A 16,860-nucleotide genomic window follows, 5' to 3' on the forward strand; every position below is an offset into this window, starting at 1 on the left:
GGGTGTCCAAAAGACAAGTGGACCGAGGACTAGACCAGGGGTGTCCAAGTTATTTTAGGTCCAGTTCCACATTCAGCCCCATATGATCTCAAAAATAATAATAAACATAAATAACCTATAAATAATGTCAACTAAAATCTTTCCTTTGTTTTAGAGTGAAAAAAGTACAATTACATCAACTATCCTTTAAAAAATGTGAATAACATGAACAACCTGAAATTTCTGAAGAAAAACAAGAATAACTAGTGCGTTGTTCTAAATGTGGTCACAGCTGACTTTTGGGAAAAGATGTGAGTCTGTATTTTATAAGTACTGACAAAAATTTTTTGTTAAATCATTCTTTAAAAGTTAAATTCATTCATTCATTTTCTGAATCCACTTTATCCTCACTAGGGTCATGAGGGCGGAGCCTATCCCAGCTCCTTATGGGTGAAGGCGGGACTCACCCTGGACATGTGACCAGGTCATCACATAGAAAGACAAACAATCACTCTCACACCTGTGGGTGATTTAGATTAACCCATTAACCTATCAGTGCATGTGTTTGGAAGGTGGGAGGAGCCAGAGTACCCATAGAGAACCCACGCAGACACGGGGAGAACACGTAAACTCCACACAGAAAGGCCCCACCCCCATGGACTGGTGTTGGAATGGAACCCAGGACCTTTTGTCTGTGAGGCACCAGTGCTATCCACTACACCACCGTAAAGTTAAAGGACAATTAATATATTAATACAAATATCTTGGGACTGAAGTTAGTAAATGTGTCGTTCCTGTTTTTAACTTCATTTTCCATCATGCAGTATGGTACTGCACTTCCCATCAACCGTCATGGCCATAGGTTATTGTATTCAACATGACTAATGACTGTCTGTAGTGGAACTCTGGAACAATTTTCCAGGCCTCAACTCTGACAAAGTTTAAGTCCGGGCTGAAAACGGTTCTGTCCAACTGGGCATAGAACAACTGAAAGGGTTCTATCTGCACTCTTCTCTTTGACTTTATTTTAATTGATTATTGTTTATGTTTTATTGATTATGTTTTAATTGTGTGTTTTTAATTTGTCAAACTTCTCAATGACTCAATGAAAAATGCACTTAGTCTTCTTTAGATATTTCAGGTTGTTCATATTTGTTCAGGTAATTCACATGATATTGTGAAGATAATTTGTAAATGCAAATATTTTTATAATTTAATGTCATTTTTTTCACATTAAACCAGAAGAATATTTGCAGTTGTCATTATTTACAGGTTATTTTATTATTTTACTTTATTATTTTACTTTTTACTGTATGTGGAACCTGGTCTAAAATAAGTTTGACATCCTTGACTGTTAATATTTTCAGTGTCATTTTTGCACATTTCCCAAATTCATCCCACAGGCGGGATCTGAACCTTAGGTGGGCTGTGTGTTTGACACTCCTGCTCCATCTCCTCTGTCAGCCCTTGGTATTTCTGGAGCTTCTCGTATTCTTCCTGATGTTGTTATCACTGGGGATTGTTCCATCTATCTGATGTTTATCCACCACCACTATGTCAGACTGACTGGACATCACCTTTTATCATTCTGGATCTAGAAGTCCAACAGGATCTTCTGAACACCTGCCCAAATTGACTGTATTTGGAGGTCATAGTGCAGTGTTGGTACTTGACCACCAGAGGGCACTGATGACCAAATAAAGGTTTGAAAAACCCTGAAACACAGTTTAGAAAAGCTCCATGATCTCTTTCTGAATATTTGGGCTCTGTGTTTTCCACTTCATAAAACACATACAGTACCTATTATTAGCATTAGCATTAGCACTAGCACACATTAGGTGCACTGATCTGAAGACAGATAAGACAGATATGACCCATTTGGACATTCAGAGGCTCAGTAGTTACCATGGAAACATCATCATCTTCTGCAACATTGATTCACCAATAAAACCCATGGAGTTGGATCAATGACAGTGGATGGAGACACTGGGTTTTTACATAATAAATAAATAAAATGAACAAAACGCAATAAAAATCAGCTGAAAGACAACCGACACAAACCAGAAAAACAACTTTAACCTAAATCATCTACTGATCTAAACTCTTTAATATCTGTTGATCCACTAATCCTATCAATCTATGTCAATAATTGGTGTAAAATACAGTTCTTCATCTTTTCATGGTCATCAGATATGACCATATTTGGACATTCAGAGGCTCCCTAGTTACCATGGAAACACTGTCATCTTCTCCAACATTGATTCACCAGTAAAACCCATGGAGTTGGATCAATGACAGTGGATGGACACATTTGTATTTACATTCAGGTATTGATATTTTTGCTGAAAAAGTCACTTTTTCATCAGTCTTCTCTATTTTTGATATAATAAACCTTAACTTTAAACTGAGCTTTTTATGAACATCTATATTATCAGCAAATTAAATATAAGAAAATACATGATTTTCACAGAAAAACACGAAAAATACAGAGGATAATAGGCAAGGCAAGGCAGGTTTATTTATATGGCACATTTCATGCACAAGACAATTCAAAGTGCTTTACATAAAACATTAAAAGCATTACAGCAGAAGGCATGAGAAAAACAAAAAAACAAACAAAAATCAGATAAATAGATAAAACACATAAACAGATAAAACAGACAAGCAGAAAAACAGATAAAAACTTTTAGCTTAAAAGGATCTGAACAGATGAATCCAAACTCTATTCAAATGCAGCTGAGAACAGGTGGGTCTTTAACCTGAAATTAAATAAACTGAGTGTTTCAGCTGATCTGAGGTTTTCTGGGAGTTTGTTCCAGACATGTGGAGCATAGAAGCTGAACGCAGCTTCTCCGTGTCTGGTTCTGACTCTGGGAACTGACAACAGACCAGATCCAGGTGACCTGAAGGGGTCTGGTGGGTTCATACTGGGTCAGGAGGTCACTTATGTATTTTGGTCCTAAACCATTCAGTGTCATGATCTGTATCTGTGTGGCCCTCAGCTCCTCCCTCTCCTCATCATCGGACTCACCTGCTGGCGCTGTGTGGCTGCAGCCAATCACCTTCAAGCCTATTTAAGGCTTAGGTTTGCAGCCATGCAGCGCTGGTCCATTTTTCTCCTTATCCTCTCCATAACCCGGACATTTTTCCACATTTATCCACGGACTCTGACCCCAGGTTTTGTATGTTTTTTTTGGACTCTGTTTTTGCTTTAGTTTTTTGTGTTAGGTTTTTCGTTGTCTGGTTTTCTTTTTTTTTGTCAGTGTATGGGTGTTACTGCAGTCCATGTGCGTTATATGTTCCCCGTGTTTTTTTTTTTTTTTTTTCAGTCTGTCTTTAGTCTCTTTATTTTCTGTCTGCAGTTTCATCAGTTCAGTTCTGTAGATTGTCCCTCTGCCGGTCCGTGTTTTTGTGTCTGTCTGTCCGTGTCTCTCTGCTTGGCCCAGTTCCCTTTTCCTTAGTACTACCTGGAGGCTAGTACGCCGTCTGGTAGTTTCCCCTCCTTGAAGTCCGGTTCCGGCCGCGCAGCGTTTTTTGAAGCCTGATTCAGTTTGTCCGTGCAGCGTTCCTGCAATCTGTTTGTCTGTTCGCGCAGCGTTTTTTAAAGCCTGTTCCTGTCTGTTCCTGAAGTCCGGTTCCGTCCGGCAGCGTTCCTGAAGTCCGGTTCCGTCCGTCCACGCAGCGTTCCTGTTTCCCCGTCTCGGCCTCGCTCTTTGTGTCTCCCCGTCTCGGTCTCCCTCTTCGTTCTCCTGTCAGTCCTGAGTCCGTTCCCCTGTCAGTCCAGTCTCAGAGTCCGTTCCCCTGTCAGTCCAGTCTCAGAGTCCGTTCCCCTGTCAGTCCGGTCTCAGAGTCCATAGCCCTGTCAGTCCGGTCTCAGAGTCCATAGCCCTGTCAGTCCGGTCTCAGAGTCCATAGCCCTGTCAGTCCGGTCTCAGAGTCCATAGCCCTGTCAGTCCGGTCTCAGAGTCCATAGCCCTGTCAGTCCGGTCTCAGAGTCCATAGCCCTGTCAGTCCGGTCTCAGAGTCCATAGCCCTGTCAGTCCAGTCTCAGAGTCCGTTCCCCTGTCAGTCCAGTCTCAGAGTCCATAGCCCTGTCAGTCCAGTCTCAGAGTCCATAGCCCTGTCAGTCCAGTCTCAGAGTCCGTTCCCCTGTCAGTCCAGTCTCAGAGTCCGTTCCCCTGTCAGTCCGGTCTCAGAGTCCATAGTCCTGTCAGTCCGGTCTCAGAGTCCATAGCCCTGTCAGTCCAGTCTCAGAGTCCGTAGTCCTGTCAGCTCAGTCTCAGTCAGCCAGAGTCATGGGTCCAGCCATAGTCCAATTCCAGTCGATGTCTGTAGTCCAGTCAGTGTTCGGTCTGTCTTGTCTCAGTTAGAGTCACTAGTCCAGCCATATTCAGTTCCAGTCAATGTCCTAAGCCCAGCTGGAGTCCTGTCTGCCACAGCCCTGGAGGTCCACGAACCAGGGGATTTTTCTGTCCTGTTTTGGAGGGGTTCTCACCTCCTGGTTGGAGGTTTCTCCATGATCTGGTCCGGAGGGGCTACATCATCCTGGTCTGGAGGTTTTCCATGTCCTGGTCCAGAGGTCTGCCCTGAGGTGCTTCGGCCGTCTTCCCGGAGGCTTTTCACGCCATTCCACCGGGGGGTGCTTCAGTCGGTCCGCCCTGAGGTTCTTCAGCCAGTCTACCCGGAAGCTCTTCATGCCGTTCCACCGGGAGGTGCTTCAGCCTGTCTGCCCTGATTCTCGTCGGCCTGTCTGCCCGGAGGTTCTTCAGCCGTCTGCCCTGTGGCCTTTATGCCATACCAGCGGGAGACTTTCCACACCGGTCCGTCGGGAGGTTTTTCATGCCTCCTTTGCCAGATCCCCTCTTCACTCCAGGATGCCTTGGGCTCCGTGGGGGCTTTTCGCATCTCTGGGGACGTCAGGATGCCGTCCCTTGAGGGGGGGGTCCTGTCATGATCTGTACCTGTGTGGCCCTCAGCTCCTCCCTCTCCTCATCATCGGACTCACCTGCTGGCGCTGTGTGGCTGCAGCCAATCACCTTCAAGCCTATTTAAGGCTTAGGTTTGCAGCCATGCAGCGCTGGTCCATTTTTCTCCTTATCCTCTCCATAACCCGGACATTTTTCCACATTTATCTACGGACTCTGACCCCAGGTTTTGTATGTTTTTTTTGGACTCTGTTTTTGCTTTAGTTTTTTGTGTTAGGTTTTTCATTGTCTGGTTTTCTTTTTTTTTATATTTTGTTAAATAAACTTGTTATTTTTTCCCTTCAGTACCGAGCATTTGAGTCCTTTCTTTTCCCCCGTTGTGACATTCAGAGCTTTATAGACCAGCAACACAACTTTAAAGTCTATCCTCTGATGGACAGGCAGCCAGTGGAAGGACCTCAGAGTTGGACTAATGTGGTCCACTTTTCTGGTCTTAGTGAGGACTCTAGCAGCAGAGTTCTGAATGAGCTGCAGTTGTCTAATGGATTTTTTTAGGTAGACCTGTGAAGACACTGTTACAATAATCAAGCCGACTGAAGATGAATGCATGGACTAGTTTTCCCAGGTCCTGCTGAGACATCAGATCTTCCATCCTTGAGATATTCTTAGGTTGATAGTAGGCTGATTTTATGACTGCCTTGATGTGTTTTTCAAAATTTAGGTCTGAGTTCATCACTACACCCAGATTTCTGGCGTGGTTGGTGGTTTTTAGGTCTATAGACTGAAGCTCTGTGGTGACCTGCAGTCGTTTCTCTTTGGCCCCAAAGACAATTACCTAGTTTTCTTCTTGTTCAGCTGAAGAAAGTCGTGGCACATCCAGTCATTAATCTCCTAAATGCATTTACCCAGAGCCTGTACAGGGCCTTGGTCTCCAGGTGACATTTTGATATAGATCTGTGTGTCATCTGCATAGCTATGGTAGCTAATATTGTTGTTCTTTATAACCTGTACCAGTGGGAGCATGTAGATGTTAAACAGAAGAGGTCCCAGGATGGAGCCTTGGGGAACCCCACGTGTAATTGTTGTCTGCTCAGATATGAAGTTTCCTAATGACACAAAGTACTTCCTGTTCTCTAAGTACGTCTTGAACCAGTTTAGTACAGGGCCAGACAGACCCACCCAGTTCTCCAGTCATATAATATAATGTGGTCGACTGTATCAAACGCAGCACTGAGGTCCAGTCAAACTAACACTGACATATCTCCATTGTCTGTATTTAAACAGATGTCATTCATCACTTTGGTCAGAGCAGTCTCAGTGCTGTGGTGCGGTCTAAAACCTGACTGGAAGACATCAGAGCAGTTGTGTTGTGTTAAAAAGTGGTGGTGAAAGACAGCTTTTTCAATTATCTTACTTAAAAATGGGAGATTGGCCTGTAGTTGTTCATTTGTGTCTTGTTTAGATTATCTCTTTTTAGCAGAGGTTTAATTACAACGGTTTTCAGTGGCTCTGGGAAAACACCTGACATTAAAGACCAGTTCACAATCTGTAACAGATCTGACTCCAAAGTCTTTGAGACCTTTTTAAGAAAACCTATGGGCAGGATGTCCAAACAGCAGGAGGAGGAGTTCAGTTGACGTATGATGTCCTCCAGAACTTTACTATTAGTGGAATAAAACTGTGTCATGGCGTTTGAACTGGTTTTGGGTGGACACAGTATAGGTCCTGAACCTGCTGCTGATGAACCAACTACTTGTCTAATATTTTGGATTTTGTCTGTAAAGAATTTGGCAAAGTCATTACAGGCCTTGGTGGAATAAAGTTCAGGTGCTACTGGCACAGGAGGGTTTGTTAGCCTGTCGACTGGAGCAAATAATAGTAAAATGAATGGGGATAAATCACTTAACTCTTTAAGTGCCAGACAGTTAAGGGGCTAATAAGCCTTAAAAGTGCCACAGAATTTGGCCGTTTTTCAGTATTTCGCGTCATTTTTATAATATTTGAAGAATCCTGCAGGAAACCGCTCGGTAACATCCGACCGATTGCTGATTAGATTCAAAACGCACCGGACGCAGCCGATTCATTATTGATTGTAATTTGCATAATTTATAATAATAATAATAATAATAATAATAATAATAATAATAATAATCTTTATTTATATAGCACTTTTCATACATTAAAAACTGTAGCACAAAGTGCTTTACATATCAGTTTAAAAATCAGTACCGCCCCCCACCCACACACACCCGCACACACACACACACACACACATATACATGCAAACCCACAAGCTCACACATACTTAAGAAGACTGACTGAGCACGGGTAGACCAGAACAAAAATGTACAAGTAAAAGTAAAACATCAATTTAGGAGGCGCTGTCTCAGGGAGCCATCCGCACCAGGAGGCAGCCGCCGACCCCGGCGACCAGGCACCAGCAACACAGCCCCGCATCCCAACTAGTGGGAGAGGGCCAACTGGGACCCCCACCCACCAGAAAGGAGCGGACCCCAGTGAGAGAAGGCACCACAGCCCCCGGAGTCCACAGCCGCCCCCCGGCATGGAGGGCTCCCTCTGATGAAATACCGGAGAATAAGAAACATTAAAAAGATATAAAAATATTATTCGGTCGCGTGACCTCAAATTCCCGTCTGCTTGGTCTCAAAAGGGGGACACAGAAAGAACGTCATCGAAATGTGAGAAAGAAATGGGGGTGGATGGTTTGTTTGTACACAAATGTGGCGTGTTCTTCAAAGCCGATCTGATCGGCCCGTGGCACTTTACAGGTTGTTTTCGTAAAGCCGATTTAATCGGCCCATGGCACTGAAAGTGTTAAGAAAGGTTACATATGGAGAAAAATTAATTTGGAAAGTGCCACAAAAGTAGCTCTGGGTCTTTATGGGTTAATTTAAAAAATGTTTTATTAAATGGATGAACTTTCAGACGACTCTAGTTAAAATGTGTGTGATTCCTAAAAAGTTGATGCAATTATTTTGTTAAAGTGTGAATGATTCTGAGAAAGACTTTTCTTCAGAACAAATTTAAGAAAAACTGAGGGAAACCTTTGTGAATCTTCTTCTGTTTTGTTGTTTTCTTCCTTTCATTCTATTCTAAGATTAAATAAATATTAGACGAATAAACACATGACATGTTCTGATGAAAGCAGTTTAATTATGAAGACAAAGATGTTTTGTATGTCAAAGGAAAGTAGAAAAATCAATTCTGATAATAAAGAGCGCTCTTGCTTTTTACTGATTCGAGTGTTTGATTGTAGATCTGGGTGTCGTGGACAGAAACGCCGTCACGGCCGTCACCGGTGCAGACGCTGTGGTTTTAATAGCTTGTCCTCACGGAGCACAGAAACGGTAACTTCCTGGAACAGTCCAGGTCGTCCCACATGTCCACTGTAATCAAAGGTAAAAACATGTCATGTGAGTGTTTACACCAGCGTATGGAACCGACACCAACACAAGCCCACAGTCCAACCTTTCATGTTGATGCAGTGTTCCGGGCCTTGGTGGTCTGGTTCTCCAGGGGCCCAGTTGGTGTAGTGAAACTTGGATCCGTCGGTCCACTGCCAGAACTCCTCCTGCACCACAAACACAACCGATCCAAACGTCACATCGGTCAAATTCACCTGTCTGATCTAGAAGTCCCCCCATGGTTTGCCAGGGGTGTCGAACTCTGGTCCTGGAGGGTCGGTATCCTGCATGTTTCAGATGTTTCCCTCTTCCATCACACCTGGAAGCTGTTGCATCGTTATCATTCTTCTGCAGAGGTGGATGATGAGCTGATTATTAATTAAACCAGGTGTGATGGAAGAGGGAAACATCTAAAACATGTAGGATAGCGGCCCTCCAGGACCAGATTTGGACACCCCTGACGTAGACTGTTCCCACATGAGTCTGAGTTCATGACCCTGAACCATAGCAGGCTTTCTGATGATCCTGGAGTCCATGTCTGCTAATGTTTCTACACTGAGCACACAGAACATTTCTACTCTGTGGTTTGAGACACAGATGTTGTCATTGGTTCTATTAGTCATCACCATAATGTGACCACATTTGGACAAAATGGGCGGAGCTATGGGAGTACAAGAGGTTATGGGTGAACTAATTGAACTACTACTAGTGAACTACTACTAACTGATTTTGTAAAACCATAAACTTAATCACATATTTGTGTAAGAAGTCATTTGAAGTCTTATTACTTTATTATTCACCGTAACTATGTGTGAACAGTCAATCACACCTGTCAATCAAAGCTCGACTCAGCAGATGTCAGAGTTTCTATTGGACCTGAGTTCTGATTGATGGACCAGATGGACCAGATGAAGCAGGTCCAAACCCACCCTGGACCTCTGCCTGTGTGAGTGGATGTCCCACCTGGACGGCGTCGTCTCCTCCAATCCACGTCCTGTTCATGTTCCCACAGGTCTGACCTTTGATCAGGACAACCAGGAAGTCATTCTCCTCTTGGCTGTGGATCGACGCCAGATTCCCACCTTCATACATGCACTTTTTCTGAAATCAGAAAAATACTGTCAGAGGACGTTCATGTACCATTAAATCACATATTTGAAAGGTTGTGTCAACGTTAACGTCCTCAGATTGATTAGTGGGTCTGGACACAAAGTCATTAAGAACAATATCAGTTAGTTTACAGTCATACTCAGACACAGTAGACTGAAAGGACTTCAAGGAACCTTTATTACGGATTTGACCAAAGTCCAACGGAAGGACTGGAAGAGTTTGATAAAGTCTGAAAGAAGCAAAACACTAAACATTCAATGGTACTTTACCGTTTTTATAATAAACTAAACAGTCCTTTACTGTTTTTATAATAAACTAAACAGTACCTTACCATTTTTATAATCAAATAAACCATCCTTTACCATCTTTAAACTAAATGGAATTACATTGTCTTTATAAAAAACTAAACTGCAGCTTATTTAACTTTTTAAATGGACAAACATACAGGGGACTGTGGTTCAAATGGTTGTCATTTCTAAATGTTTGATGAAATAGTTTTGTTAGAGCCCTTATATTAAAGCTCAAAGTCCACATGTGACTGACATCTGGACCAGTTCCTGTCAGATCCACTGTGGTAGAGAACAGAGGACAAATGACCACGAGTGTCACCGTCCACATACGTCTACTTATCTGACGTATGTTAGTACCTCTGCTTCGACCCAGGTCATCGGTGTGGACATGTAACCGAAACAGCGGGAGGAAAACCGAGTCCAACCACAGGGGCAGCCGTGAGTAGAATAACCTGTGTAACCTTGGAAACAGAACATGGATTCAGCTGCAGTGGAAGGTTTAGTCACCATTAGGCAGTTATCAGAGAGTTCAACCACAGGACATTAAACCAACACTCTGGAGTTTTTCATCCTTCCATCTCTGTGTTCAGGTAAGTTTGGTTTTTACATCGTCTCCAGTAGGTTCAGTTCCACTGTGCTCATGTCTCCAGAGCATCTGGATCTCCTGCACTGACACTAGAACATTTCTGGTCTGAGGTTGGAACCCCGACACTAACAGAACTACAGAACTGGACTGGTTTAGGACAGAGGTCACACCCCCCCTCCACCTTCAGAAGATAAGGAAGGTCAGCGGAGTTAGGAGTGAAAGAAAGGTACAGATAGGCTATTGATGCACAAACAAAAACCACAACCTTGGTCGGTGCTGCTGCTGTTGTGGTCATGACCATGGCCGTGGTCGTGGTCGTGGTCATCATCGTCATCGTGGTGATGGGCCTCCACCTGTGAACAAAAACAAAAACCAGTCGAATTAAAGGGAATTTGACCACCTCAGTCTGGAAAAGATGAAGCCCAGATCCCAGACTGACAGGACTCTGAAGGATGACGGACACCTGTCAATCACCTGTTTCTCCTCAAATGATGAAATGACAATAATAATAAAAAAAAATATTAATAATTAACTGAATCAAACTAATCAAAATACTACATTCTGACTCAGTCACATCAACTGTCAGAGAAGGTTTAGAGTTTAGAGAAGGGTTAATTCAACCCTGAGGAGGAGGAGGAGGAGGAGGAGAAGAAGGAGGAGGAAGAGGAGGAGGGGGAGGAAGAGGAGAAGGAGAAGGAGGAGGAGGAGGAGGAGGAGGAAGAGGAGGAGGAGAAGGAGGAGGAGGAAGAGGAGGAGGAGAAGGAGGAGGAGGAAGAGGAGGAAGAGGAGGAGGAGGCGCCAATGCAACAACAAAGCATTTTATTCTAAAAAGAAAAGTAATTTTGTCAAAGATATTTGTCATTATTTCCATCACACCTGAAAACAATCGGAGTTCATATGAATCAGATATTGCAGATAATACTGATCCACTTTGAACGAGTAACAAACACTTTGAATAAAAACATGTGATATTAGAATCAATGTTACATGTGTCTGATCCAAACAACACTTTCACTAAACAGTGGCATTGGTTCCAAACGTTCGTCTGATCCTTAGGTTTTTAAGGTGCTGAGGCTCTGAAACTGTGCAGTGAATCTGATTTTCCTGTAAAAAGCAGCGGTCGATAAGACACGACCTGTGATCTGTTCAGGACAGATGCATGAAAAATAGAAGATGTTCAAAGGTCCAAGAGAAGATCCACAGGTGTTGGACAGACTACAGCTGTATATGAACTGGAAAAGCATGTGTTTTTAGAATAAAACCACTATCACACATTTTTAAAGCCCAGTTTGTCCAAAACCAGTGCAGGTTGATACTGGGTCTATGGTTTTACTGGGACCAGTAAGTGAAATGAAATCAGAGCTGGTCAGAGTGGAACACTTTAAGATCTGATGAGTCCAGGTGAATTCACAGACACTGAATTCACCTGAAAACCACATAATTATAATTACACACAAGTATATTTTACACACTTATTAAGTATATTTCTTTAATTATCACATAGATAATATGTTGTCTAGTACAGGGGTGTTGAACTCATTTTAGTTCAGGGGCCAAATACAGCCCAATATGACCTTAAGTAATGGAAAAATAGCCTAAAAATATGGTCAATTCCAAATTTTTGTGTTTGTTTTAGTGCAAAAAAGTCAATTGGAATCATGAAAATGTTCAAATGCCTACATTTACAAACATCCCTTTTGTAAAAAATGATGAATAACCTGAACAACCAGAAATTTCTTAAGAAAAATACATGTAATTTTAACAATATAAAGCCCCAATTTATCATTTATAAAAGTGCATTACAGATGACAGTGGATCTACAAAGGAACAAAACATTTATAAAACAGACAGAATGTTGGAGTTGTCATTATTTGCAGGTTATTCTGCTTTTATTTCACTGGTTTGACCCACTTGGGATTAAATTAGACTAAAATGAGTTTGACTCCATTGACTGTTCATGTTTTTAGTGTAAATTTTGTACTTTGTAAATTCATCCCACAGGTCGGATTGGAACATTTGGGGGTCCGGTTTGGGGTCCACGGGCCGTATGTTTGACACCCAGGGTCTGGTACATGTTGTACAAATTGCTGTTGTAATTTTGTGTATTACTAAAGTGTTTTAATCTGTATATTTGGTATATATTCAGAACTACATATGTATATATGTTTGAATATTTAGAGCTTTATACATGTATATATTTATCTTTTTCTGTTGTATTGATCATTTCTTTTTATTCTACTTGAATGGAGTGACTGTAACACCCATCATCAATCAATCAATCAATCAATCAATCAATCAATCAATTACAAAATTATTACAAACAGTTAAAGTTCATTTACTTGATATATTTTATTACAGGACACCTCAGAAACAGTCCTATAAACGGGGGCCCTCAAACATTTGATAAGAGACACAATTTATATCACAGGTGTCAAACATGCGGTCTGGGGGTCAAATCCGGCTCGCCAAAGGGTCCAATCCGGCCCCTGGGATGAATTTGTGAAATGCAAAAATTACACTGAAGATATTAACAATCAAGGATATTCAAATTGTTTTAAGTCGATTCAATCTGGACTGGGTCAGACCAGTAAAATACTATCATAATAACCTATAAAAAATGAAAAAGCCAATTTTTCGCTTTCTTTTAGTGTAAAAAAAGTAAAATTACACAAAAATTATTTACATTTACAGACTAGCCTTTTACAAAAAATGTGAATAGAGTCACAGAAAAATTTATTAGACCACCCCTTGTTTTCTTCAGTTTCTTGTTCATTTTAATGCCTGGTCCAACTAAAGGTATGTTTGTTTGGACAAATATAATGATAACAACTAAAACAGCTCATAAGAGTTTAATTTCAGAGCTGATATCTATCCATTTAACATGTTTTCTTGATAAAAACCAAAATCACTTCAGTTCTTACGTCAACAGCTGTCATTGTACTGACAAAAACAGAGCTTTTATACATTCCATGTTTTCTTTTCTGTCTGTTTTAGTCACATGACACACACAGGAGTTAGGACTAGATTGCATAACCATTGTTTTTGATGACTTTTGATGGTCTAATATCTTCTTCCATGACTGTATGAACAACCTGAAATGTCTTATGAGAAATATGTGGAATTGTACCAATATTCTGCCTGTTACTAAATGCTTTGTGTATTTGTAGATAAACTGTGATCTGTAAATTATGACGCACATGCATAAATGAAAAACTAAGCCGTAATATTGTTAAAATTGCATTTATTTTTCTTGAAAATTTTCAGGTTGTTCATATTTGTTCATGTTATGCTCAAGTACAGTTCGTATATGTAAACATTTTTCACTCCAAAACATAGAGAAAACTTTGGAGTTGATATTATTTATAAGTTCTTATCTGATTATTTATATTATTTTACTGGTCCAGCCCACTTTATATCATATTAGGCAGTATGTGGCCCCTGAACGAAAATGAGTTTGACACCCCTGGTTTACATGATAATCTTTAATAAACTCAAATGTTCTAAATAAAATAGTTTAAAAATTTACCTTTCTGTCTAATGATGATTCATTTCCTTTTCCTGAGTCCTATTGTATTCAGTATATTCCAGTATTCTCAGATAATTTCATAGTCAGAGATGAGGCTTTATCCACATAAATACAGAGTTTACATCATTTGTAGATCTGCTGTTAATTTTCTCCTGGGATTATTAAAGTATTCTGATTCTGAAATAACTGTAATAAAAAACTGCCTGTTATAAATCTGTTTTTATAGCGTCTTGAGCTTTGTTGTAGTTTTAATAAATGTGAGACAGACTTTAGTTTCATCCAACACTGTTTGTATTTGTGTCATTCAATTCTTACCGTCATCATCAGTCCAACGGTCAAACAGAGGACGACCAACAGGAAGCAGCGAGACTCCATCTGTGAAGAGCAAACCCATGAAACACCTGCATCTGCACCGGTACCACACTGGAACCATGAACATGTTCCTCAAACCACATGAACCGAAGATTAGAAACACATGAAGGTAGGACACAGAAGAACAGGTGAAACAGAGTTTACCGTCAGGATGGTGAAGTTTCCTCCCAGTGATGTTTGATGAAGGTGATGAGGAATGGAGTCTGGGCAGAGCAGACTTTATATCCTCTGAAATGTGGACAAGAAAAGAAAAGAAAACAAAAGAGAAGAAAAGATAAGAAACAAAAAGAAAAGAACAGAACAGAAGATGGTGCAGCTCCTCCTGTTCGTCGTGTGATTGGATCAGATCAGTTTGTTTTCCTTCCCTTGTTCTTTGTATTGGATCCAGTTTCCTTTTCTCTATTAGTTACAGATTATATTCAGTCACGGTGCGACACGATTTGGTTTTTTGTTTGTTACAGTGTCTCAGTTGCTGTTTCAGATCACAAATATTATTATTATTATTAGTAGTAGTATTATTAGTATTATTAGTAGTATTAGTATTCTTAGTATTATTACTTTATTTTACCAGGTAAAATCAGTTGAGAACAGCCTCTTATTTACAATGATAACCTGGTAAGAAGAGGCTTAGACAGATAAAAACAAAGACAAAACAAAACAGAACAAAAGAAGAATTGGTCAAAGGAAACAGTACAGATGAATCCAAGACCCACAGCCAATAGTGAAGAGACTCTGAAGTTAAAAACAACATAAAAAACTACCGGAGCGTATGAGAGAGAGCAGAAGAGGAGTCAACATGTACAACAGTCAACCAGGGAATGTTGGAGTTTCTGTTTAAATGTATGGAGTGATGGGAGAGCTGAACGTTTAAGGGAGTTTTGAAGGAAGTTCCAATCATTTACTGCAGAAAAACAAAAGGAATTCTGACCGAAGACAGTGCAGGCTTTTGGAAGAGACAGAGTCATGAAATCGCTGGATCTCATACGTTTGGAGAAACACCGAGTGAATGTGCAGATGGGTTTAAGAGATTCATCATATGTTTACTTTGGACCAAACTGTGCACTTTTGTTTTAGTTAAACATGAAGTGTCTGTGGTGAAAGGACAGTGAAGATCTAATCCATAAAAACACAACAGTAACAACATACAGAAGTGTAGAGAAAAGCAGGAATATTCAGTCTTCTATGTAAAAGACGTGGTCTAAATTCAAAGTACAACATAGAAAACACACAAGATGTTTAAACGTAGAAAATATATAATTTTAAGGAAAAATCAAGATAATGTTGAATTTGACGTGTCCATAAAGTGTTTCCAGGTCCATGTTTCTACTGTGGATCATCTGTTCTTCTTGAGCCAGATGATGGACTTTAGAGGAATGTTGTCCCATTCTGGTCTGATGTAGATTCTAGAGGATCCACAGTCCTGGGTTAAAGGATAAGAGTTAAAGGTGGACGTTTGGGTCTTTAAGGGTTAAAGGTGGACGTTTGGGTCTGTAAGGGTTAAAGGTGGACGTTTGGGTCTTTAAGGGTTAAAGGTGGACGTTTGGGTCTTTAAGGGTTAAAGGTGGACGTTTGGGTCTTTAAGGGTTAAAGGTGGACGTTTGGGTCTTTAAGGGTTAAAGGTGGACATTTGGGTCTTTAAGGGTTAAAGGTGGACGTTTGGGTCTTTAAGGGTTAAAGGTGGACGTTTTGGTCTTCTTGGGTTAAAGGAGGACATCTGGGTCTTTAGGGGTTAAAGGTGGACTTTTTTTGGTCTTCTTGGGTTAAAGGTGGACTTTTTTTGGTCTTTAAGGGTTAAAGGTGGATTTTTTTTGGGTCTTCAAGGGTTAAAGGTGGACTTTTTTGGTCTTCTTGGGTTAAAGGTGGACTATTTTTGGTCTTTAAGGGTTAATGTAGACGTGGACTGATGGTGGATTTTTAAAGATGGACATGCTAAATGTTCTGATTCTTCGTGGACACATGTTGTGTTTATGGATGTAAATCTCATCTGTTTCTGGAACATGAATATACATTTGATCGTCCAGACCCAGTTCTCATTGTATAAAAGGCTGCTCTTTAATTTCATCATGGAACCGAACACTGCTGTGAATTGATGGTTTTACATCTTCCTGATAACCACTATTGTGTGCCAGGTCCAGTGGAACATGTCTTGGCGGCTCCGATAACATGGTCCTTTTGTGAACATTTAGGACGAGACGGCCAAGGGTTCAGGTGATGCCCATACCTGGAGCTGGAACCCAGCGTCCAATCAGATGCACCAGGAAAACCAGCGACTTGGTGTCACATGACCCCGGGTGGAACGCCTCCTGTCTGCACGAGGCACTGATGAAGAGGAAAACCTGATGAACATAATCCAACTGTTGGGATTCTGTTCTATAAACGAACTGAATAAATCTAAAGGATAAAAGCAGTCATATGAATAAAAAAAAAACATGTTGATGGAAGTTACAACAAGCAAAGAAGAAAAGTTTTAAAAGAAACGTGTCGGTATGTGTGGACACACCAGGAAACATTTGGAATGTTCGTCTGAAGTCTGGACCTTATTCGTGCAAATGTCGTGATGCAACTAGTTATAAAACGTAACAAATTAAGCAGGAATTAAAATGAATATGTAATTTTGAATTCACTGTTAATTTGATCCTTTTATTTG

At 40.9% G+C, this 16,860-nt stretch overlaps 1 protein-coding gene across 1 annotated transcript; it reads right to left on the reverse strand.

The window, feature by feature from the left end:
- Nucleotides 1-8,078: 8,078 nt before the first annotated feature.
- Nucleotides 8,079-14,386, reverse strand: LOC115434050 (galactose-specific lectin nattectin-like). The gene is made up of 7 exons (XM_030155708.1): nucleotides 14,358-14,386; nucleotides 14,157-14,216; nucleotides 10,581-10,668; nucleotides 10,087-10,190; nucleotides 9,293-9,430; nucleotides 8,394-8,496; nucleotides 8,079-8,311 (listed from the first exon to the last, which is right to left on the reverse strand). The coding sequence occupies exons 2-7, from the start codon at nucleotides 14,214-14,216 to the stop codon at nucleotides 8,241-8,243; spliced, it is 564 nt and encodes a 187-aa protein (XP_030011568.1). The 5' UTR covers nucleotides 14,358-14,386; the 3' UTR covers nucleotides 8,079-8,240.
- Between the last annotated feature and the right edge of the window lie 2,474 nt (nucleotides 14,387-16,860).

This window comes from Sphaeramia orbicularis, chromosome 15 (assembly GCF_902148855.1).
Source record: "Sphaeramia orbicularis chromosome 15, fSphaOr1.1, whole genome shotgun sequence".
NCBI lineage: Eukaryota > Metazoa > Chordata > Actinopteri > Kurtiformes > Apogonidae > Sphaeramia > Sphaeramia orbicularis.